This window comes from Gallus gallus, chromosome 21 (genome assembly GCF_016699485.2).
Source record: "Gallus gallus isolate bGalGal1 chromosome 21, bGalGal1.mat.broiler.GRCg7b, whole genome shotgun sequence".
NCBI classification, from domain to species: domain Eukaryota; kingdom Metazoa; phylum Chordata; class Aves; order Galliformes; family Phasianidae; genus Gallus; species Gallus gallus.
Window position 1 is genome coordinate 1,675,300 of NC_052552.1, and position 24,100 is coordinate 1,699,399.

Below are 24,100 nucleotides of genomic sequence, written 5' to 3' on the forward strand. Positions count from 1 at the left end.
CCCTGGGCCTTGTTTTACAGCTGACACCCTACAGCTATCTAATGCATTACACTTCTAGCTTGGTTCCAGCTCCGCACGCAGTATTCCAAGAGGACAAGCAAAGCTTCTAATCTGGTACTCTCTTGCATTCGTTTGTCCTAATTCTGCCCTATCTCAAAATACAAGTTCACCCACCATTCTGTGCAGCCACTGTGATTTGTTAATGGCCACACTATCTCCAACATTTTCTGTCTGACTGCTTTTCTTTGACCTGATGTACCTGGGATTTACAGAAATAAGGAGTTTCTCCACTGAAAGAAAGAGGAGAGCTGCAGTTCAGTTCTTCATGAGAGCTTTGGCAAGCATCTCCCAAGAATCCCTCCCTCCAGCAGCTGGGCCATCGGAGGGCTTTTAAAAATCTTTTAAACTATAAGTAAAACCTCCAAAATGACAGAGATGTTTCTAGTTCAGTGAAATTAAAATAAAATAAACTGTGCTGGGATAGAAGATTTTTTTTCAGTAAAAGAAAAATGTTGATTTTGGTAACCATGGATTTATACTCTAAAGCAAAAACAGGTGGCTAGCTTAAAAAAAAAAGTAAGAATGGTTCCTGTATACTTTGGTTTCCCAGCTGAATTTACAAAACGTTCTCCAGTAAAGGCTGTTGCTATTTGGGAAAAATGAGGCAATTCTTTCTAACATGAGACAACTTAATGGTTTCTATCTGGAAGAGCATCTGCAGACAGTGATAAGAGAAAGCTATTCTTCAACATTACCTGATGTAGGCTGCGTTTGGCTTGCAAGGCAGCATTTAGCTTCTCTTCCTGCTTCACTCTCATTTTAACAACTTCATGGAGGAATTTTTCTTTGGCTTCTTTTGTATCTAGGCCACTGTCCAGGGCCTGCCTTAGGTGCTCCAGCTCAGCTTCCAACCCACTGCTGTGAGAGTCAGAATGTGCTGCAACCTCATATGAACTGTTGACTGGGACTGGGGCTTGCATCCCAGGTGAGCTCATGTCCTTTGCAGAGCTGGATGAAGTAAAGGATGGGGAGGAGAGCGAGGATAAGGAGGAGGTGACTGAAAAATAGAAACATCTAAAATTAATAAAAAAAAAATGTAGAAAACAAATGTAACTCAAAATATGTTGAGCTCTGTTTCTAAAGAGGAGACAGTCAATAATCAATGAAAAAATGGAAGAAAGAAAGTACTCATTTTATACTTTGATGCTTGAAGAGTGATGAAAATGCAAATCTGAGTAACTTATTTGCTGAGTAACTGAGGAACATCTTATTTGCTTGAAGTGTGACTTTGTCTTTCTTACATCACCAATCTACACGATCCTGACATTTTCAGTGGATAGAACCTCTTACTTTGCCAAAACTGTACACAGCAGGTATGGACTGAGCATACTGAGCTCGGCAGCAGGATTCTCTAAAGGGTATATTGGTAAAGCAACAACAGTACCCTCATCCTTCACTGAGGGGCTCAATATATCAGTACTGTCTAAGAGCATTCCAAGTCCTGATCCCTGCCTTATGCATTCAGCTGCATGGATGCAGCTCTGAAACTACAACTGCACTCTCTGGCTGAACATGTGGGCTACATGTTCATACCCCACAAAGGATACACATACATTACATTCACCTCTGCACAGCACTTACCTGCTTTAACTAAAGGCTGTCTGGTTTAGTGAAAATCTCTAGGTTTGTGGACCCCTATGGTTCAGGTACTTTTTGTTGATGCACCTCTGTTCCTGCCCCAGGAGAACACCCCCTCAAATTACATTTCATTCTCATTTTTCACTATTACAAACTTTTCATTACCGAATAATGTATCTTAATGTGCCATTGAGGAATCAGGCCTCCAGAATTATGTTTGAACGCAACAGAGTTCAGTAGCTAACTGCTGGAGGTTAACCAGAGGAAAACAGAGCACAAATAAAACAAAGTAAAGGCAGATATACACTTACATTCCTCCCTGGTCTCTACTTCAATTTCTGCTTCTGATTCCTTATCCTCTTCAGGGGCAGTAACCGTGGCCACTGGCTCTGGGACAGCCGGGGTTTCTGCAGCATGTTTTCTTTTCCGTGGCTGCGCAGCGCTGCTCGGCGGTTCGCTGCTCCGGGACACCACTGTGGCACAGGGTGGGTTGCTCACAACTTTCTGTTGGGCAGGAGGTGCGAGTGCCACGTTGGGGGCCACAGCATTCTCAAAGCTTTTGTAGGAGTAAAAACTGCTGGAGAGGGGGAGACAAAAGGAAGGAGAAAACAGTCATATTCTTGACTTTAAAACGCTTCCCAATCTGTGTGTTACACTGAAACTGCAAGGCTCTTACTGGAGTGACGGTGAAGGTCCACCAATACACACCAGCTAAGAATCTGGCTATATATTTGTTAAGTACTCATTTAAATGTGGAGGTAATTTATACTGCTAATCTCCGTCCAGGTCAGGAGGGATATATGTGATGGACCATATATTCTGAGTACCAAGCTCTCCCAGTCTAAAAATGATGCTGCTTCCCCACAGTCTTTGTGCATTATCGATTTTCCTAATTGGACTTCTTTAATTCTGTCTATCCACGAATGTTTTCTAAGCTTGGAAACAGCTTCCCTACAAAGGCCACAGGAGTACAAAATGTATCCTTGTGCAACTTTACTTTCTTGACACAGGACATCTGAATACTTGTACATAAAATGCCTTAAAAAGTAACTATGTTAAAGAACAGTAATACTGTAACGTCACATAGAAAGAATTTAGCAGAAAAGGTATCAAAAACTGCCTGCAACTTCAACTCAGCATGTATAATACAAAGTATCTTCAGTTGTCTATTAAAACTTGAGAACTTGCTGAAGTTTTAGGTATTTTTTCCCCGGAATTCAGGTGCCCAAAGGCCTACTCTTAGACCTTTTTTGTTTCCTTTCTGCTAACTAGAACACTGCACCAGCAAATACTTTTTATTCCACTACTAGTGAACTGATCAACTAACAAACAATGCAAGACGGCAAGCATAAAGCAACTTGCTCTCCAGATACTCTCCACGGTTGCCAGCCCCATTCCTCCCTCAGCTCTGGCCTCCTTACCTGTCTCGGATCAATGCAGGAAGATGGGTTGAGAGCTCTTTCTCATTTGCTGATACAGCAGGGGACCAGGGCCGGAAAGCTGAGAGACGCTGACGGGGATGGACACAGCCAATGCTCTGGGAAGGAGGAGAACGAAAAATAAGTGCAAACAATCTTTAAAAAGCATTAATCCCAACAGAGCACTAATAATTCTGTTAAGTACATGTTCTCTTATCTCTAAAACTGCTCCCCCACAGGCTAAGGCCTACTGGCTTAGCGGGTTCCATTGGAAGAGGTAACTCTACCAATGTGAAACCCCATGTTGTTTTTCTTTGCCAACAAGTTATCCGTGGTTTGCACAGACCACATGAGGCTCCTGAGTTTCAGGATTCTTGTACCTCAAAGGCATGAAGGAATTGCTTACTCCATCATCACAATCAAGGTCAGTGAACACTGGAAGATGGCAAGGAAATTGGGAGGACCGCATAGCTCAATGCTTGCTAGGAAAAGGATAGAAATGTGATTAATTTAGAAAGCCTGGGCAAGGTCTTTCTCACATTAACTCTTCTGGTTTTAGTAGAGGGATGTTACACGGTAATTTGTTCTCTCTTTTGATTACAAAATACTCTGCAATCACCTTATTAGATGAACTGGATAAGGACCGTAACCAACTGGACTGCTTTTCCTTCTCAGTAGAAGCTGGAGATTGGGAAGCGGAGTCGTCTATTTTGGTTTTCTTGGAAGCAGGAGGATCTGAAGGGACCTGGAATAAGGACAGAAAAAATCAAAGACAATTATTAATTTTGCAATCAGCTTAGAAACAAGATATAAAGCAAAAGCAAATTTTGTTTTTGAATGTAAGAAACATCACTTTTTTCCTGCATTTTTAACTCTTAGGAACAACAAAGGAGTGAAAACATGGGACAGGCACAAATTACAACATAACGTGGTTTCATTCCTCCATTTAAAACGCCCAGGTAAAGCGTAGGTGGTGCAGGAGTGACAGGCAGAAATGTGAGACATTCACACCATGTTGCAAAGAAGTATCTGCCTTTTATTATTTTTGTATGCAGAAAGGTAAGTTTTAATGTGGTTGCTGAACTGGAAAGATTATTTTAAACGAGAACAGAACAGACTTTGTTATTCTGTTTGCAGTGGTTGTTATGCCGATGACTTCACTACCCCACAGCTGCAGTGGATTCTGGGGGTGCTGCCAAGAGCTGCTTTGCCTTTTCCACAAGTGGCTCAGCTTGGCCCATAAATCATCCCCAAGCATAAGAAAGCCCTTTGGCAAGCAAAACCCCTTTCCTTCAACACTGTGAAGGAATAAAATTCCTATGGTCCCAGAGTGGCTTGCAAAAAAATTGGTAACTACTGGTTTAACTGGTGCACTGGGGACACCAGCTTGAAGCCTTGCCAGTACAAACTCGTCTGCCGGCAAGGAGGGAGAAGGTTCTGGATCTTGCTCTGCACCATGGCTACAAATAACAAGAGCAACACACTGCCTCGGTTTCTCTTCCATCTTCTCATCTTTCTTTCTGCCATTCTGAACTCACTGTGCTCCCATCAGTCTGGTTCTAAGTGAGGTGGCAGAACCACGCTGAAGAACCAGCAGTAGCTCATCGTTCTACAGACACACCTATATGGCAAAACTTTGAGAGCCCAAAATGCTTCGAAGACAGGTCTATTTGACAGTGATAGAAGGTTAGGACCTTACTGGTCAGCATCCTGTTTTCTGAAAACTGGTCCTTTCAAGGCATCTTAGCTGGGAATTCAGAAACTACTGCTCCAAACCATTATTCACTCCTGCAAATGGTGCCTTTACCCAAAGAATACACGAGGAACTGAAGCAGTGTTGCTAAACTGCACTGACCCGGACTCCCAGCTGACTTCCAGGCAAACCCATCAGCCATAAAACCAGAGCAATTCTATCCCTTTTGCACACCTTAATTAGGAGGGAATTCTGGCACGTACAACAGCCTGCTCCTTGCATGGGAGCAGGGCAGCAGTGTGAATATCCAGCTCATGCCAGTTCATCTGGCAGCACGCACACTCTTAGGGCTTCTATAGCCCAGTGTGCATAGTAACATAATCAAACCAAGTCTGGAGGTTTTACTAAAACATTCCCTGGCACTCTGGAGCTCGGGGCAGCTTTCCATATGTAGCAGATGAAGTAGAATGACATGGGTGTGTATATGTGTAACCGCAAGTACAAAATTAGCCCATACCAGTGCTAAATGCCAGCCTCGATGGATTTGCAAAGAATTCTTGCAGCACAGCCTCAGGCTTACTTGGGGTTGACTCCGGCACTGGCTATGGCACGGCACCTCCCATCTAACCCAACTGAGAGAAGGCAGTTCTAAATGCTTTTTGTAGAAATCACAGGACAATGCACTGGAACAGATCTGTTTCTTGCTTTCAGAGATGCTGTCTGTGCAGAATTAGTGACAGCATTAGAAAGGTATTTGGCAAGTGACTGCCGATCCCAGCCCTATCCACTGGGGATGGTGAGCGGCGTGGGGAGGGGAGCAGCGCTGGAGGGCGGGGAGGAGAAAGGGGGCTTGGAATGGGAACGGCAACAGGTGGTGGGGCTCAGAGAGCCTCCTCCCCCCGCACCCGCTGCCTTCGTGCCCCTCGGCACCACCCAGCTGGAGCGGGACCCGTCCCTGCGCCGAGTGTCAAGCAGCGGCTGGAGGAGAGAGGCGGGTTCAGAAGGGGCTGGAGGGGAGAGATTGAATTAGAATGATCTCATTTGCATTTTTAAAGAAATCATGCCTCCTCTCCAGCTTTCTCCACTGTCACCCTTCTTTTCTCTTAAATCTAGGCTGACATCCGAGGTTCAGGAGGGCTCTGAGCACAAAAAAAGCAGCAAACGTGGGAAGGATGCTTAACCTTTTGTTGCCAAGGAGCCAGCACCGATCTGACAGCGTGAGATGCTGCAAGGAGTAAAGCAGTAAGTGTGTGCATGGGGGGAAACGGTTTTACCCTGCCCACAAAGAGATGAAAACAATGTGAAAAAACGGGGAGAGAAAACAGGTGCTCAACGGGGCACACAGACAGCTCTGACACCGTCATCTCCCATCACAGCGCTCAGAAGCACTGCTAACAAACTGGTGCTGAGTGGCACAGCCCACCAGCGGCACTCAGTGTCACACCTGAGCTGCTGTGATGGCCTCGGACACTTTTCTTTCCGTTCTGTCCCGTTCTGTCTACACAGATCTCACACCCTGCACTACGCGCTTAAAACTATGTTTGGGTTCCATTTCAACAGTGCCAAAATTCTCATTTTCACACACCACGAAGCGATCAGGCAATCCATGCTGCTGTTCATCAAAACATGGAGGGAGGTCTCCATAGCCACGACACGGACAGCCTCAGTCACAGGAGGGGGCACTGCCCCTCTGCCTGCCCGCACGCACCATCCCACGATGTGCTCCGCACCACTTCCTGCCATCTTTCATAAATGACTTATCAAAAACATCTAATAATTATTTCCTTATTTCTCCCTCGGTTTTTCTTCCATTGCAGGCAACTCAGTGACTTGTGACTAACCAGGCTTTTATTTGGCAAAGTGGTTTCTCACTGCATTTTCTGAAATCCACAGACAAAAGAAACTTACTGATACAAAGTGGGCCCAGAAATATTTTGTGAAGCATTTCCTTAAGCTTTCAGACTGTTGTTTTCTAAAGTAAATGACATTTTGAGGGGAAAAAACAACAACAAAAAAAAAAAAAAAAAAAAAACCAACATATGAGAAGATTTATAATATCCCTTAATTTTTTTTTAAGTAAATTCCAAAGGGAAACGGGCATGTGAACTTCAACGTTATCCTTTCTAAGACAAACTGATAACAAGCAGCCTAATTTGACCTCTAGCCAACCAGGGCCACGTTGGACGTGTCAGATCACATTTTCTGGTTCAATTCAGTAATACAGTAACAAAGCACGAAACCAGCAGAAAGCATTTCTGACCCCGTACCTCTCTGACAGCCTTCCCTGGCCGCACTGTCAGGGTGGAAGCAGCCGACCGGGCGGCACAGCAGCTCAGTGGGTGAGAGAAGGCCAGGTGCGCCCAGAAAAACACACTTCCATTTGGTGAACTGGGGCTGTTCATGGATGTGATTGCTGGTGCCTGTGGATTTACCAAAATACACTCCTGAAGCAATCTGCTGCCTTCCCCTGCCTTATTTCCAGCTCTGCAGGGGCTGGGCTGGGTGCCTGGCTCGTGTTCTCTGTGCCCTTCTCTCCTGGCTCTGCTGCACCCAGTGACTGCTGCATCTTCGGGCCGCTCTGTGCTGTGAGCAGCCATCCACTAGGGGATAAGCTAAGACCACTGAGAACAGGACAGTGCTCCCTTCGGGAAGGAGCTGAGTGCCAGCCAAACCCTGCAGAATGGCCAAGTCAGTGGAACCACTCACACAACACCGTGGGCTCACTGCCACCCAGCCTGGCCGACTCCTGAGCTCACTGGCTGGAAATGATGTTCCCACACCAGATGTCACCGTGTCCCTACGCAGCATCCTTATAAAGGCTTGTCTATCCTCACCGTTGATTTAATGTCCTCAAAGCTATCCCAGTACACAGAACTCTGTATTTCAGTCTCTTAAAAAAGAATTTGGGAAATATCGAGAAGCTGAAGAACTCAATTTCCTATTTCTACCTCTCATGGAAATCAGAAGCATCTCAACTGAAAACCCCGCAGCTAAAAAAGCCTGCAAACCCAGAATAGGCAAAATAAAAACTGGGCTCTCAATCTATAGATAGATGCTGTCATTTGTTCAAGCTATCGCTTCTGCTACGAGTTCATGCAAACAGCTGAGTTCGGTTACACCAGGAGGAAGGGTGGGGCTTCCTGCCTCCTCTGATGCTCGCCTGGCTGTGAAAATCAAGCAGCTTTCTCATTAGGGGCACAAACCACAAGACCAGACGCCGGTCTGATACAATGTGGAGAAACCCCAGAGATAGACTGCTTGGGTTCAAAACGTGTCAGACATCCGAAGATAAAAATACATTAAAAATGAAAGAGCAGGGCTGGTGGTGAGCACGCAGAATGCCCCGCTGGCACTTGGGTGGCACAGCCTGAACTCACCAGGGTCTCCCACTGACCCCGTGAGTCTCTGATGAACAGTTATCTGGTTGCTCTTTGGAATGCTTCTCCTGGCCAGCTCTGGACCACCTCAGCTCACGTTTTACCCCAAAGGAACATGAAATTGAGGCAAAGTCCTGAAGCAGCAACTATCCTACAGAGCAGATGCAGGCCCTACTGCAATGAACACACCTGCACCAGAGGCCATAGCAATTACGAAGGGCCAACCCACCACCAGTTATCAATCTAATGTTTCTTCACTCTTTGGGTAAGCTGGGCAAGACAGGTGGCTTTGTAGAGGACATGGGCAGAGCACGCACAAAGAAGGGCTTGGGACCCCAAGTTTTGCTGCCGATGGAGCCTCCCCTAGGAAGCTAACTCTAATTCTGTTCCAATTCAAAAGATATGTCAAGAATAAAACCCCAGGCACTAAAAATATTCCAGTCAAAAGACCAGAAGGCTTCCCACCTCCCCATTTTTCACTGCTCTGGTGAAGCACATGCACCCACTTTGCCCCTCCAGTTGGGGACGTGCAATCACAGGCAACAATCACCTTCAGTCCCCCCTCCAGAGTGCGCCTGTCGGGCACAGCACAGAGTGTGAGCCTGCCTGGAGCTGAGCTTCCCCTGATTCCACAGGGCAGCTCGTACTGCTCTGCTAGCAAGGTGAATGCAGCTGCCCAGCTGTCAGACAGGGTGTTACAGACACAGGGAGAGAGCCTTAGGAATGTGTGGAGATAGAGGATGTTCATCTTTAACAATTAGAAACTGGGTTTTTCTCGCACCAGACTAACTTCAGCATGTTGTTCTCTGTATTACACTGATTTCAGATAAGAGATAACTTACTCATTCTACACAGAAGGTAATATTTAGGCATTTATCTGCATCTCTCCAAAGAAAAACCACAGTTACACCCCTCGCTAAAGGGAGCATCAGCAAACCACTCACACTGGTTTCAGACCCCGACTGCCATCTGAGCACACAGCCCACCCCCCAAGGCAGGCCTGGCAGCACTGTGCAGGGCCTTGTGGCACTGCTGCAGGCCTCAGCCCCAGCACAACACTGCTGTGCTGTCTGCACACAGCGTGCCCCACTCACGCAGCAGGACCCACTGTGCCCTAGGCAATTCAGCATAACCCACTTTTGTCATCAGAAATTAAGCTGAGTATCCCTGGGCTGTTACTCAGGAGCCCAAGGAGAAGTTCCCAGAAAAACCATCCATCTCCCCTTCTTGCCGCTTCTTACAGCTTGACGAGCAATAAATGCCAATCTCAGGCCTGACAGTCAAATGGAAAAAGAGACAATTCAATCATATGGAACTGAATGGTACAAAGGTGGAAACATTTTCAGAGTGGCAGGGGAAGGAAGGAAAACCAAAACAACATCCTCTGCACCGCAGGACTGTCTTAAGAGAGCACTCCTTCCCTTCAAAAGCTGTGAAACCACCCAGTTTCTTCAACCCAAGTTTCCAAATCTACAATCACTGAGTTTTTCACAGCCACTCCTTGAGTCTCTGCAGCAGCTGCTCAACAAAATGGGTATTTCCCACTCAAAGTGACCCTGATCCCCAGGTGCTTGTGCTGGGAAGCAGGGTGCCATGGAGGCACAGGGAGCGAGGACAAGGACGAGGCATGAGCACAGTGGCATGCATTCCGACAGCGGCAGCAAAGTCCACTGAAAAAAACACTGCTCTGATTTTCTCTCTTCCTTTTTTCCTTTTATTTGTTTTGAAGAGACATCTGAAAAGATAGCTGATTATTTGCTAAGCAATGTACTTGGGTTTTGGCTCTTGGTTGGAGCAACTGGAAGCCTCTTTTCCACTGGCTAAGAGCTTGTTTTGCCCTTCCAGTGGAAACTAGAAGTTATGGCTTGAAAAGAATTCCCTGCCCTGTGGTTTAAAACAAAACAAAAACTTCAGCTCCCACTTCCCCAGCTGAGCTGAGCCAGTAATGGGGAGCGGTGCAAGGAGGTCGGGACTGAAGAGGAAAAGGGCCCCAATCCCTGCCCGCTGCTGGCAGCACGCCCTGGGAGCGGAGGAAAGGGGCTGGCGGAGGGCAGCGTGCAGCAGGGCTGTGCCTGCACACAACAAGGCAGCGCTGGCAGCCCCGCGTCCGGCCTCTCTTGTAACTGAGGCCGAGGGGAGCTTTGCCATCAGATTCAGCAAGGAAAATCAAAATTTCCTCTACAAACAGGTTTGCTTTGCCCAGGCCTTGCTGAATTGTTTCTGGGGTCATGGTTCTTGAAATTAAAAAGCCCTCTGTGGATGAAATTTTCTCTTGGTGTTTTCTTTGAAATGAAACCAGCACCTCTTGCTGTAACTGCACTGAAGTTCCAGCTTCGAGCTCTCTCCAAGGCCTCGGTTCCTGTGCTGCAGAGACACGTCCACTCTGCCCGCCAAGAATCTCATTTTAATTTCAAATGTTACATAAAAGGGCAAGCATTCCCCTTGAGGTTTTCACTAATACCGGCCCCACCAGGCACTGCTCTCCCTCCAACGCCAGCTGATGCATGATGGACTTTGGCGACCAGACGGTGCCAAACCCCGCAGAGGGCTGCCGGAAAGCACCAAGCTCCTGGCAGCACCTGGGCAGCAGCCAACTCCGGGTGCTCGATTCGGGTCCCCAGTGCCATAGGTTTTATGGCCGTTAGTAGGATGTGTTATATTACACACTGGGTACAAAGACCCATCCTGCCAGAATTGAGCGTCCTTGCAGCACAGCTATGACAAAATAACCGGCATCTCCCAGACAGCCCCAAGCACTGGGCAGCGCTTGTTGTACAACATATTCTGACAATTCAGTTGGAAAACCAGGCCACCAGCCCCGTCCCCACCAACCCCGGATCTGCAGCCCGCCGGGTTGCTCTGCCGCCCTGCAGCAGACGCCTGGCACGTGTGCACACGCATGTGGCACCGGGGGGACAGGGCCTGCTGCCAGCCCGCGCCAGGGCCGGCCGTCTGACACGTCGTGACAAATTACTTCCAAGGCTGCAGAGCCAGCGGAGCACAGCAGACGCAGCTCTGCTCGTCTGCACCGCGGTCTATGCTTCCCTGTGGTTATTTATAGGGCCTTTGCTGACAACCTGCTCCGCGTCCCCGCCCTTCTTTCACGTCCCAAAAAGGCATTCTGTCAGCAGAGCTGGTTTGGTTCTGGTGTCATTGCAGGAACCAGCAATACACTAGAATAAGAACAATTGGATTCACCTGGGTCCTTCTGGCTGCACAACAGCAGCATTGCCCAAAGGCTGCGGTAGTTTATTTTTCACTTGTGTTTAATCTGCTGGAGGTTGCTCCAGGAAAGCTTCAGACTTTTGTGTCAGAGGCAGTCTGTGTCCCATCACAGGACGGAGCACAAGGACACCTCCAGTCAGCTCTAACACTCCTGACGTTCCCCAAGCATATGGGTGAAAGTAGACTGTCAATTCATTGATCATGGATTAATAGTTCCAAATCCTATTAAGGATAAGACAAAGTGCAATGGAAACCCCTAGTCCTGGTGAAAAAACGGTGCAAGGCCCCATTTATCTCCTCGGTTCCTGCAGGAACTGCTCCCTGCAGCATCTGATGAAGACGACCGCATTTTTTGACTGAAGGAACGGAGCAGCGACCATACAGTTAAGGACAGCTCAGGTGCAAATGGGTTTTAGGTGAGTTAGATCCTGAACACGCTCAATATCATCAAGAAGGAGGCCTTTTTCTTGGTGCCTTCTCCATCAAGACAGGCCATTTCTATAAAAACACCATTTCTGAGGACTATCTTCTCACCACCCGTATATATAGAAAATAGGAAAAAATTAATTCTTTGCTTACAAAATGTTTTGAAAGCTACAGACAGGCAGATGCTTCCTTAAGTCCCCGACAACTAACGTGCTCTACAATTCAAAGGAATTCACAAGAAGCTCATCTACTTTAAGTAACAGTTATTACTTCTGAAACCTCCCCAGAGCTCTGAGGATAAAGGCAGACAACCAATTACCGTCTTAGACTTCCAAAGCTGCTTTTGCTGCCTTCAGAAATAAGCGTCACGCGCTGCGGGCACCAGATGTGGAGCTGAGGGGTGAGGGGAGAGGGCAGAGAGCAGAGGGCCCCTCAGCTCACCCTGCCCAGCAAACCCACGCTGCGCATCCTCCTGCCAGAACGGCTTTGCCTGGGAGAACCCTTTCTGTTCCACTGGGTGAGCAGTCTATACAGACCTGATTTTAGTTTCCGCACAGTACAGATAGAGGAGGAGCTGTGTCCTTTAGCAGGGCGCTGGGACGGTCACCGCACCCACCAACCTGGCAGACAGAGCCTTTAGCAAACGGCCTCATTCAATACACAACATATTGGCAAAAAAAACGCACCCAGCTTTTTATAATTCTGAGAGAACTCACCTTCTGACTGCAGAGGAGAGACCTAAAGGGAAATGCCCCTTGTATACGTGCAGATGTTTAGAGGTAGAGTCACAATGTATTTCAACAACTTAATTTTATATAACCAAAGGAGGCAGTAAAAGATAATCAGAAGGGGAAAATGGGAGGGGGTCGGGATGGACAGGAGGTGAAAATCTGGGGCACCACAAGAAGGCTTTCAGCTCTTGTGTAACGTGACAGATTTTAAGCCTTTAGGGGGAGAACTGGCTAAGCAATATTGCAGTGCAGCGTGACTGCGCAGCCACATGGGTTGTGTCTGCTACGGCTCTATTAATAGGATGGGAGATTAGAGAGGTCTGACTGCGTACGGCCTCTATCTACCAATGCAATTCCTGCTTGGTCTCCGCTCCCTCAGTGCCACTGAGGCTGGCTGGGATGCCAGAATGGGTCTGCACCCCAAGGTGCCCACCAGCCCGGGCTGCCCAGGGCATCTGCTGACCCCAGGCCATCCTCCGGATCTGCCAAAGCACCCAACCTCTCCTTTACATCTATTTAAACTTAACAGGCTTTAAGCACAATTTTAAGCGCTTCTAAGTGCCTTGCAGAATTAGGACTTGGTTGGTGCACATACAGTGAGTTCTGTTGTCGTGCCCAGATAATGAATACGAACACCCACCGGGACAACCAGCACTGTTTTTCCCCCTTACTTCTCACTTCTGTGTTACAGTGTGAGTTCTATTCCACATCCTTCTGTGTGTGTGTAATGTGTCTGACCCCTATAAAGACGGTCAAATAAATATCTGGTGACCTCACAAGTATGAAAATAAGCTTATTTGAAACAAAAAGTATATCTTCAGGGGGTTTGGCAGTAACTTTCAATTATTTTTAATTGCCTGGAAAATTAAAGTAAGAAAATAGCGTGGTATAAATGTTAGGGAACATTATTAAGCAGTTTTCATAATATCTTAGCTGTAGCTTAATGGACAAAAACGGTTTTTTAAGCCTTGGTCATCTGTTCAATATGAATGGACTGTCTGTTCCCATACCTCCTCAAGGGGCAACTGAACTGAAATATCTCGTGATAGAAACCAGACTCAGTTTGACCTGGTAGGCAAGGAGAACTCCACAGAACCTCCACAATTAGGGTTTAATTACAAACCACCATGGAGTCTGGCCTGCAGCCTGAGACCAGAAACACGAGGAAAGGAGTTCAGAGAAGGTTTGGAGCCACGAGCACTGACCTCCCCTCCCCCATTTCCCTTTTTTCCTTTCCTTGCACCATGGGATGGGCTTTTCTCCTCTTATCACCAACACAACTGACATGCGAACTGCAAAGTAAGCAAGATTTCCAAGGCAACAGTCTAAGCCTGCCTTTCTTCCTTCTTGGGGAATTGTGCCATCACCAGTCTCTGACATTCCATCAAACACATCACGGGAATCGACACAAATGAAATTCAGCCCTGGGACGGTGATGGCTTCAAAGGCTCTGATATTGTTTTCTGTTTTTGTTGGAAACTTTCAAGTCTCAGTCCCAGTTGTGAGCTGCAGTTTACTGATGAAGCCTATAATGCAGAGAATGAAAAGCCACCACAAGCAGCCTACCCAAAAAGCAGCAAAACTTTATATAAGCCACCATTTGTGGCCTTTCATATTCTGGGGAAGAGTAGAACCGTGCTACGTTTGTGGTGAAGTAGTGGTATAAATTAGCAATAAACGCCTGACCCTAAAGCCTTAGGTCACTGCAAATCCCAAATTAGGCCCTCACTTCTCCAAAGCAAACACAGCACCATCCCTGGGGCAGGAGGACCGTCAGAGCTGGGTGATGGGAACACAGCCGCTCGGACACACACCCAGCGGGCACACGGGGTCTGTGCTCAACCCTGTTCTCACACAGCTGGTGTGCAATGACCTTATCTGAGAGAACTTCAGGGAAAGAGATGTGTGCAGCCACCTGGAGCAGGGATGGGCCATCTTCTAATGGCCGAGGCTGAAACAGGGGAGGGTCAGGCACAGAAGGGATCCCGATAACACAGGGCTGCATCCTGCGTGGGAAACCAAATGCAAGGATGGTACAAAACCACCAGTTGTTTTCAGAAGGACAAATTTAGGCAACGATCCCTGCGCTGCTGGTCTCTGCAGTGCTGCTGAATGTTCCTGGATGACTCAACATGCATGCACACCACATGCTAGACTGTGGCACCCACTGAGCTACCTGCACTTGCTGCATGCACAGTTACTGTTCCTACAGAGAGACAAGGATGACGACTGTGAAAAACAAAGCAAGACAAAACAAAGGAAACGAGTCTATAAAAGACTATCTGTTGTGTAATGTTCTTGAATCTGATTCCATGCAACATGGTAATGGAAATGCAAGCAAACAATATATCCCAGCATTGTGCCAGCACAACCAGTCACACACAAGACACTAAACTACATATTACCAACTCTACCACCAAATCTTTAACCTATCTCATCGTAAGGACACCTCTGTTCGATTTTTCTCAGATGAGACCTAAACAAAACAGGTTAACTTGAAGGTTTAATGGAATATGCCTACAACAGTCGAAGCCCAAGACCTGCATTGGAAGCAGAGCAACGCAGTATTACAAAGGTCACGACCCAGCAGGGCAAGGCTCTGGCTGGGAATTACTAGCTCAAGGGCAAAAGCAGGCCTGAGAAGGTGACACACCATGCAGACAATGAGCAACAGTGTACAAAAAAGGTCTGGCGGATACGTTTTGCCTTCCCATGTCCTCTCAAGGAACAAAGTAACAGCCTGCTGGTATAAACGCACCATCCTGCCTACTGTAAGTTCAGCTTGGAAAGTGCAGATCAGCCTGGTAAGTCCGTTCTCTACAAGGCCAAGTTTAGTCAACTTCCATACGAAAAAGGCTGAGCCATTACTGTACAGAAACAAGGAACACGGTGCTAGCACAATGGAGATAAAGCAGCAAATTTCAGAAAGAGGGAAGGAAAGTTATTTAAAATACAGAACAGAATCCCAAACCTTTATTAAAGAATACAGATTAATTCTGTGGGAGAGAAGTTTATCATTCGCACTGCTGCTGCTGCTGAAGTGGGAGGAAGGAACTGCGGGAAGCCAGGCAAATAATGTCTGGCTCAGCTGTTAGGGTAGCAGCTGTCCTGAAATCCTCATTGGAGGGAACAAGCCAGGAGGTCAGGGAAGTCATGATTATTTGGAAAGAAGGAGGAAAACAATAGGTTGGGGCCCTCTGTCTTCTTGCCTTTCTCGTGTCTTTTGTTAGCTGTTGACTTCCCAGGATAGCTGGCTCGCTGTGCTCCAGGCAGAGCTGGGTCTGGCCTTGTACCTGCCTTTTCTCTCCACAACTTCCTCAATTTAAAAAAAAAAAAAATAAGACCCCCCAGCTCTCTGTGCAGCCAGGTGTCACCGTGAGGCTTGGAGGCTCCAAATGCTTCAGCAATCATCAGCAAAACTCGGCTCAAGATGGGGCCAAGTCCCTTGAAAGTCTTAATTTTCACTCTAGCCTGAAAATGCTTTCTGGTTTTAAAGGATTTTTTGTCTCATCTCTCTCCCACCCACCTCCCCCTTTATGTCTCCTCCATGCAGTTCTACTACCGATCCACAGATTAAGGATTTTTGTTGGGTACCATCACAGTTGTTAGTAGGATACTTCTTGTGTTTTAACACTGGCAAAGAGACCCACGCACAGACTTGAATAACGTCTTGAAAGAAGATGGAGAATTTAATAAGAGGGCAGATGGATTGAAAGAAGATTAAAAATCCATTTGATCCCCAACTCCCAGGGATGCACCTCCTCCCTTTCCATCCTACACACACCTGATTCCTGACCCCATATTAAAAGGCAGAAGGCACAAGAATAAAAACCTAACAAAATCCAGGTTACGTTTTATGCTCGGGACAGGTTTAATCTGTTTGTGCAGGAGATGAAGCCACAGTACAGTTACATGATTCCATTTGGATATCCACCATCAATAGACTTGAAATATCCTGTTGCAAAGCAGTGCTATGTGATTTACAACATCACCATGCTATTTGTGAGAGCTAAAGCTTTTATTTTTTCTAATGGTATTTGGCTTGGCTTGTTTTTTTGACCTGCTGCTGCTCCCAGGTTCAACAGGAGACATGTTTCTGTAAGCTGATTTCTCTGTGGCTGAGGGTTTAATCAGGTCAAAGTAGCGATTAAAACCCGCACTATAACCACAACCTTAAAGGGATAGCTGTAAGGTTAAGCCTTCCCCCACTCCCCATCAAAATCAGATGTGATGCTGCATCTGTCCCTGGCAAACAGAAACACCTTGCAATTTGCTGCCTTCTGGGTTGCCTTTCCTTTGAACAAAGCGTAAAACTATGGGTATGTACTCAGAGATCAAAATATGCAAATGGATTAAGGGCTGCACTTAATGTGAATGCATTAACGCTGTCAAGACATCCCTGAAGGTGGGCTTTCTGACACCCACTCTACTCCAACACACACACTGCAGGCTTCCAGCACAGCTACCTCAGCCCCGTCAGTGCTCCCGACATTCTTTCCTCCAGTTTTCCACTTGCTATGTTGTAGGTCTGCGGTTCTTCTCATCCATCCAAAGACAGCACGACAGCATGTTTAGCATGGTGAGAAACGGAGTAAGAAATGTAAATGGAGCAGCGTTTCCACAGCCCTGCGCAGCGGTCACAAACATTAAGGCCAAAACCACTTTTCTAATCACAACTAATTTCAGAAATCAGACCTTACTTTCAAGCAGCTTCAATCGTGGCCTGTATGAAGAGCCAACGAGCTGTGCCACCAAGCACACAAGCCCTGCTCCCGTCTTCACTCTGCTCAACAAAAGCAGGCCAAGTGACTCGCGCCAGGGAACCCAGAGCTCAGGAGGCAGGCTGCTAGATGCTGGCTCCTAGTCCTGTGTTCTAACCATCAGAAATCACTGGCAGCACTGATGGGTATTCTTTTCAGAGATAGAGAGCAACAGCAGCTTCTGATGTTCATGGAAGACCTGCACCAAACGTACAAAGGATGTTCTGAAAAGCATCCCTGGAAGGAAGGCAGCATTCAGGTGGTGAGCCTGCTGGTTCTGCCCTCTCCTCGCTCCTGTCACTGCAGCACCTTCCAGATACCAGCTCCTTCCCAGTATGTGGGATAGCATCTTCTTCCAAGCTATTCTTGACGCTGTACTCCCACTCCCTTTCTATGTTTTTAACCATTTTAAGGCTGATTTGGGTCACGACTAACATGATTAGATACTAAAATCATGTGCTGCTAGCAATACTGCTGTGGAGCTGCCAGGACCCACGTGGAATGCAAGTGGTGGAGCCTTAAGATGGGTGGGAAAGCATTCACATTAACATTTTCTTTCTCCCCTTCTTAATATGAAAGCTGGGCAAAAATCCCACAAGAAGAGAAATCTCAACTTTACTCTTTCTGTAGCCCATTTCTAGCTGTTGTGAACTACGTGCTCTTCTCACGGATAAAATAAAACAGAAGGAAGAGAAACCACTCCCTACTTCTGATGGCTGCAGAATGATCTGTTTATCTGCTTTAGGGCAAGAAGAGCTCTCTAATAGTTACAAAGGCCAGGATTATTGTGCTCTATTCCTGGCTCTGCTACTGATGCTATTTGAATATCTTCAGGTAAATCAAGGAACGCAAGTGTTTCATTAAACCACATCAGTGTAAGTAGTATCAGAACCTCTACAAACTGGCCTCTGCTTAAAAGCACAATGCTTAAGCATCTTTCCTCCAAGACCTCATCTCTCAGCTGGCCAAGATCTGCTAACGTCCCAGGCACCACCTGCGTGCCTCACACACATCACATTCCTTTTCTGTAGCACTTCCAACTCATTGTTGCCAATATGTGCTACCTGTAAATGCCTGAAACAGCGTGGAAAGTGCAGATCACAAACTCAGCTATCCTAGCAAGAAAGTGGCAAGTCACACAGTTCTGAAGGCTTTTACCACCCTGACTGCATGCGTGCATCGCTGTACCTGCTACAGCTGTGCCTTCAGCCACCCTGCAGCTCCGTTACCGCAGCCCCGCAAGGTCGCAGCCCAGCAGGGCTGTCTGGCACGAGGCTGTCATGCAGCTGCACCACACGCACCCCTCCCTCCTCTGCTCCTTCCCTAGAAGGGACTCTACAAATTCATCTCTGGGAGAGAAAGGGAATGCCAGCACGCTCTGTAAAGTCACAGTGCTTCCAGTGCAGTGCTGAGGCTGCAGTTTTCCTGTCCTCTACTTCCACTTTCTCTCACGTCAGATCACATTAAAGTAACAATCAATTTTTCTGTCTGGCTCATTCCCGCGCCGTACAAGCACCACCTCTCCCCCCCCAGCCTTCAGAGGCAGGGAAGCCTGGCTGAGAGCCCAACATTCATCAATAAGCCAGCTCCATGGCTGGTGGAACAACCTGGCAGCAGCGCGTCTTCTTTCTTCTTTTTATTGGCTTATAATCAAGCCTCACACCTGCTAAGCATGATTACTACAAAGATTAAAATTTGCAGAGGTGCAAAATAAAAATAGCAGACACATAACCCGGGCAAGGACAAGGCTGTCCAAGGTTTAACCTGACAGACCGAGCACAATTAACCCCTTCTTACGGTCCCAGCATCATGCTTAGTTTTAAGTAAAAGCATTTCAAATGGTTGAGGAGGCACCGTGCAGCACTGCCCATCGAGTTCTGTAGCTGCAGCCCATTACAATGACAGCAGTGTACTGACGACTCTGATGCTCATTAGAAGCTAAGGGCAAAATCCTGTGCTCACATCTCCAGGCACACAGAGATGAATCCGAGCCTCCTCACTCTGCAGAACATCGCTCTCATTGCCCTTTTTCCTTTACCAGGGGCACACCAGCTTCACAGGCAGAAACGTTTCAGCAATATTTTGTAAAGAAAATAAAAACAAAACACAACACATCGAGATTTTCACTGCTACCACTGCACTGCCAAAAATACATTTACTGGTTGAGGAGAAGCAGCAATCATCTTCAGCTTGGGCTTTTCCCTCAGGATAACAAGTGCCCTTCCCCTGGCCTCACTCTTCCCCACTGCCCACAGCCCCGAAGCGCAGCAGTGCTGGCAGCCTCGAGGCAGCTGACAGCCAGCCCTGAAAAGGATTGCTGGGCTCAGCAGGACGCAGGGTTTGGACCAGAGGAGAGGCACCAGACCGCCGCTCCACAAGCTGCAGGCCCCCTGCCCCAAGACAAAGCTCCGGCAGCACAAGTGCCAAGCAGAGCAGCCCCTGGTGCCCACCCAGGCTCAGCCTTCCTCCTAAAGGGCCGGCGCTGGACCCAGGGCCGCTGTCCCCAAACCTTGCTGGTGACCGACACTGAATGCAGGTGTCTGTGGAAATAAAGAGCACGCACCAGGTCTCCTGGGAGGAGGGCCTGTGAGGAGGAGGGGAATTATTGTGGTTTAGAAAAGGGTAGGGGCTGGTAGAGAGAAATGCTATAAAAGCACCATGACGACAGAGGAGGGTGATGGAAAGGTCAGCCTCTTTCAATAATGCTCCTTTTTTTCCTTGTCCAAATGAAACACTTGGCCACGTCCATCGGCAGAGTTCAGCCGGAGGTAAATGGCCAGACCTGGGGCCATAAAGCGTCTGGGGACGCTGGGATGCGCTGCCCTGCGCGGGGGGGTCACCGGCAGCCCTCTGCCCTGCGCCCACAAAGGCGACCACCGCAGCAAAGGGCTCCGAAACTGCTCTGAACAAAAGGTGCTGCTGTGTGTGTTGCAGGCAGAGCTGGACTGCGGCTCCTATTTACCTCTGACAAACACCTCCTGATGCCCAGAGCCTATCACGAAGGGTTGCGGGAGGGAAAAAGAAGGTATTTTCAATAATGAAACAGTGATTAATCCTGATAGGCATGCAGCCCTTAGAGCTACTTTTCAGCTGCTAGTGGTAGGTGGTCAAATTATACCTTTCCATCACATTTCCCTCTATTGCACATCTCCTCGGTACATTTTCTCATGAAACGCTGTAAGGATTCAGAACAATTAAACCTAACCACTGAGTAATTCCCACTCCTTTTTTCCCTCTAATATGAAATCACTCTTTCTAGCGTGGTACCGAAGCGCTTTAGGAAAATAGATGTGAGCTGTGGAGTTGCAGCTCTGTATTCACGCACAAAAATGGTGCATTACAACCAGAGATGCGATACAAAGATTTACTGTTCCGTGGCAGGGGGTGCCACGGCCAGCTGAAGCGTTACTTCATGTTTTCTGCTGTGTGTGACAAGTGGAAAAGCTTCCGGGAGAAAAAAATTACGACTGTGTAGCAAATGTTTTAAAAATTACACAAACAAGGCATTTCCTGCCTACCACAATCCTCAGGGCTGAGAGTTTTGTTACCGACAACGGAGCCTTCAAACTGATCTGCTAAGAGCGCAGGAGTGCCGGCACACCAGCAGTACAGCAGGAGCTGTTGAGCCCCAACGCGCTCTGGGCAGCTTTCCATCCAGCGATGGGTTCCTTCACCACCAGAGGATCCGTGTGCTCCATGGGAGCAGCTGCTGCTCACCCCGCAGCCCTGCAGCATCGAGTCAGGCACCCAACGCAGGGCGGCTCACAGCAGAAACACTCCTGCTGGGGGAGATGGGGTTTGTTTGCTTTAGAAAAGGAGAGGGGGTGGAACAGTGTGATCATTTCTCACTTCTACTGATTAAGTTGCTTTCTATTCTATTTATCACTTGTTTTTTAATGCGGCTCCCTTCACACGCTCCTTTGGAATAATAAAATGGAGTAGTTCCTTCCCACCCAAGTCAGATTCTAATAAGCACAACCTGTAAATAAACAGAGAATTAAAAGTCCATCTTTTTTCTCAAATGGTAACCCTTCAGCTTCTCCATGGCAAGTTCTCTACCACACTTATCCTTGGCACTATCAGCCCTCTGGTCACCTACAAGCATGCAGAGGCCCAGCCAGCTGTGCAAGGGGCAATAAAGGGACGCCTGGTTCCCTGCTGCCTTAAGGATCAATGACACAAAACGACTCTGCTTTTCCATTCCTCCAAGAATGAGAGGAAACACTACACATAAAAATGAAATGGGGTGTGGTGGTTATTCCGCCTGTAAAGCTTATTCACTAGGAACCTGAGTAAACCAAAAAGGAATGTTCTGTAAGAATATGAGGGCTGCATGGCTGTGCTTACCGTTTACAAACTGTTCTTAAGCTCTTCTGAGTTTTTCTATTAAAAAGGCTTTGCAAAGTGTCTGGGAGGTTTCCCTCCCTTTATGCTTTGTGTGCCATCAGTGAGTGCATTTGCATGCATGTTTTTCATGAGTACAAACATTACAATTTCGTAACACACAACTGCTGCAGGAGGAGTAGGCTCTAAAAGTACTGAAAGAATGGCATTAAAGTGGAGTGTTTGGATGTACCAACCAAAAATAAAGGAAAAAGAAACCAAAAAGCAAGGAGCGAGCAGAGCTCTGCAGGCAATAATTATAACAGTACCTTGCTGCCTTTCCCAGTGCTCCACTGCATGACTCATTAGCTGCTAACAACGCCTGTAAGACAGGAAGTGCTGCTGTGACTGCGCAGTGAGCGGGGAAACCGAGGCACAGAACAGGGATGTACACGTCCAAGGTCGTGTCCCAGGGCACAGCCACAACACCGACAGGCATCTCCTGAGCCCAGCCTTGTGCTCTCCTCTGCAGCGAGGTCCCTTGAGCTGACAAACCGCTCATGTAAGCCGCACAGGTTGCTCATATCCTTTCAGTAGCATCCACTCTGTTATGACTTTGTGAAGAGATCACCAGAATGGAAAAGAATTTGAGCTGTTAAATTACATAAGTGTGTAGTCACCACCTAGCAATGGAGAAAAAAAGGGCTGGATATTTTCAGTTACAACTAGATTTTCTAACCAGATGGCCAGAAGAACTGACGTCACTCACATTCCAAATTACAGAGCTGCTTGAAAGCAGCTCCAGCGTTAAGGATGCAACCAGGCCTCCATGCTAAGCCAGTTTCCAAGCCCCACTCTGCAAAGATACCAGAAGGGCTTCTGCTGTCATTTTTGATGCTGCTGGTGAGAATCTGCTTCTTCTGGGGCGCACACTTATCCCGACCTCCCTCAGGGCTGCCCACAGCTCCTTCTCCCGGACAAAGCCCCAGCCCAGCAAGGCATAAAGCACAGGTTTTGCAATCAGCCCAGCCCTCAGAACACGGCTTAGCAGGGTCCTCAGAAATCCCCACCTGGGAAGTATTGTGACCTTCACTGACACCCTGTCAGTGTGGGGGGAGGGAGCACACAAAGGCCCGAGGTTTTCAATGTCAACTTCAACATAGAATCAGATGAAGTATTTCGACCCTGCTGTACTTTCTGCTGTTTTTTGTTGTTTCTATTTGTTTGTTTTGCTTTTAAATTTAAGAGCGAAAAGTCAGTAAGAAGGCAGGAGGAACTCTGCAGCACAGGGAAGCTGGAGTCAATTCAAATGCAAGAACCCCCATCCCAGCTAAGAAAAATGTCTGAACGAGTTCCAAAATCACATCACTCACTGCCTGGACATTTTCCCACCTTCGGTGAAATTCAATACATAAGGGGCCCACAAAACACTTTTAAACCAACCCATTTCCAACCCACTTCAGAGTTACAGAAGAACAAGAGAGAAAAGCAGAAAGATCTGAAACCACAACGCACTGCATTTTTATACTACAGCCCCTTCGGAATCAGAAAAGTAACATTACTTTACAATACTATTCCTCCTGAGATGTGATATTGTTACAGTTCAGGCCAGCTGTCCACATCTGCACTAACAGCAGCAGAGTGCCCAGGCCTTGCACACCCAGCTGTGACACAGCCCACAACGTCCCTCTGCCTCCCAGCACTGCTCACAGGGTGTGAGGCAGCTTCCAAGCACTGGCATTACCAATCCTTGTTATTTTTCTGGTCGCTGCAGTAATATCCTAAGACCACCCACCAGGAGTCTGTAATTAACACGTGTTTGCAAAGTATTCTGAGATCCTCAGACAGAATTGCAAAGCACTATCACTATTTGCATGTACCCAAAAAGGAGCAACAGGGATGAGCTATTTCCACTGGCTATTTTCCTTAAAGACAAACAAGAGGAATGTTAGCAAAAGGGATCTAATTGTTGCAAAATACACGATTATGAAGGTTGGTAAGGGAAAGAGCTAGAAAAAATAATGGGAAGAAAAGAAGTTCTAACATTTCTAGCAAGAGGTGTAATTCTTTAAACCACCCCTCTGTGCAAAATAAGCCCAGTATTAGTTGTGTCTGGAAGCTGGCACATGAAAGCCTGCCAAGTTTCCATGCAAAATAAAACCTTTTATTTGTTCAAATGTCTCCATCTCTCTCTCTCTTTCCATGCAAACGATTCACGGTTCAGCATGGCAGGGTGAATTATACATTATAGCTCAATTCTGCTGAAAAGTGCTAAGGAGGGATCAAAATTTGAGGGGGGAAGGGAGGAAGGAAGGAAGGGAACGTTGGGTAAAGTAACAAGAAAGAAAAAAAGAAAGGAATTCAGGCAACTTTTGGAAAGCTGAGAAAGGGTAGGACGTGCTGCTGCTCACAGCTTTAGAAGAAAAGCCAAATAAAACAGAATGGGGAATGAAAGAATTCAGAGATGTACAATACCAGCCCTAAGCTACACATGGAGATGCACCCGGGG

General features: G+C 47.2%; 1 protein-coding gene and 1 long non-coding RNA gene across 8 annotated transcripts in view; one reads left to right on the forward strand and one right to left on the reverse strand.

Moving 5' to 3' along the window:
* The window catches only part of LOC107054921, a 138,446-nt gene extending 116,640 nt beyond the window's left edge, over positions 1–21,806 (forward strand). For all 3 annotated transcript variants that reach the window (XR_005841414.2, XR_005841413.2, XR_005841411.2), the window contains 2 exons: positions 5,863–5,991; positions 6,567–21,806. This is a non-coding gene — a long non-coding RNA (uncharacterized LOC107054921). The remainder of the gene's footprint in view (positions 1–5,862; positions 5,992–6,566) is intronic.
* The window catches only part of SKI (SKI proto-oncogene), a 99,812-nt gene that overhangs the window by 8,305 nt on the left and 67,407 nt on the right, over positions 1–24,100 (reverse strand). For 3 of the 5 annotated variants that reach the window (XM_046903176.1, XM_025142547.3, NM_001039318.2), the window contains 4 exons: positions 3,676–3,801; positions 3,060–3,175; positions 1,950–2,215; positions 756–1,057 (listed from right to left, as the gene is read on the reverse strand). In XM_046903176.1, coding sequence (XP_046759132.1) covers positions 756–1,057; positions 1,950–2,215; positions 3,060–3,175; positions 3,676–3,801 — 810 coding nt within the window. The remainder of the gene's footprint in view (positions 1–755; positions 1,058–1,949; positions 2,216–3,059; positions 3,176–3,675; positions 3,802–24,100) is intronic. The other 2 variants (XM_015296939.4, XM_015296936.4) reach the window with 1 other exon arrangement.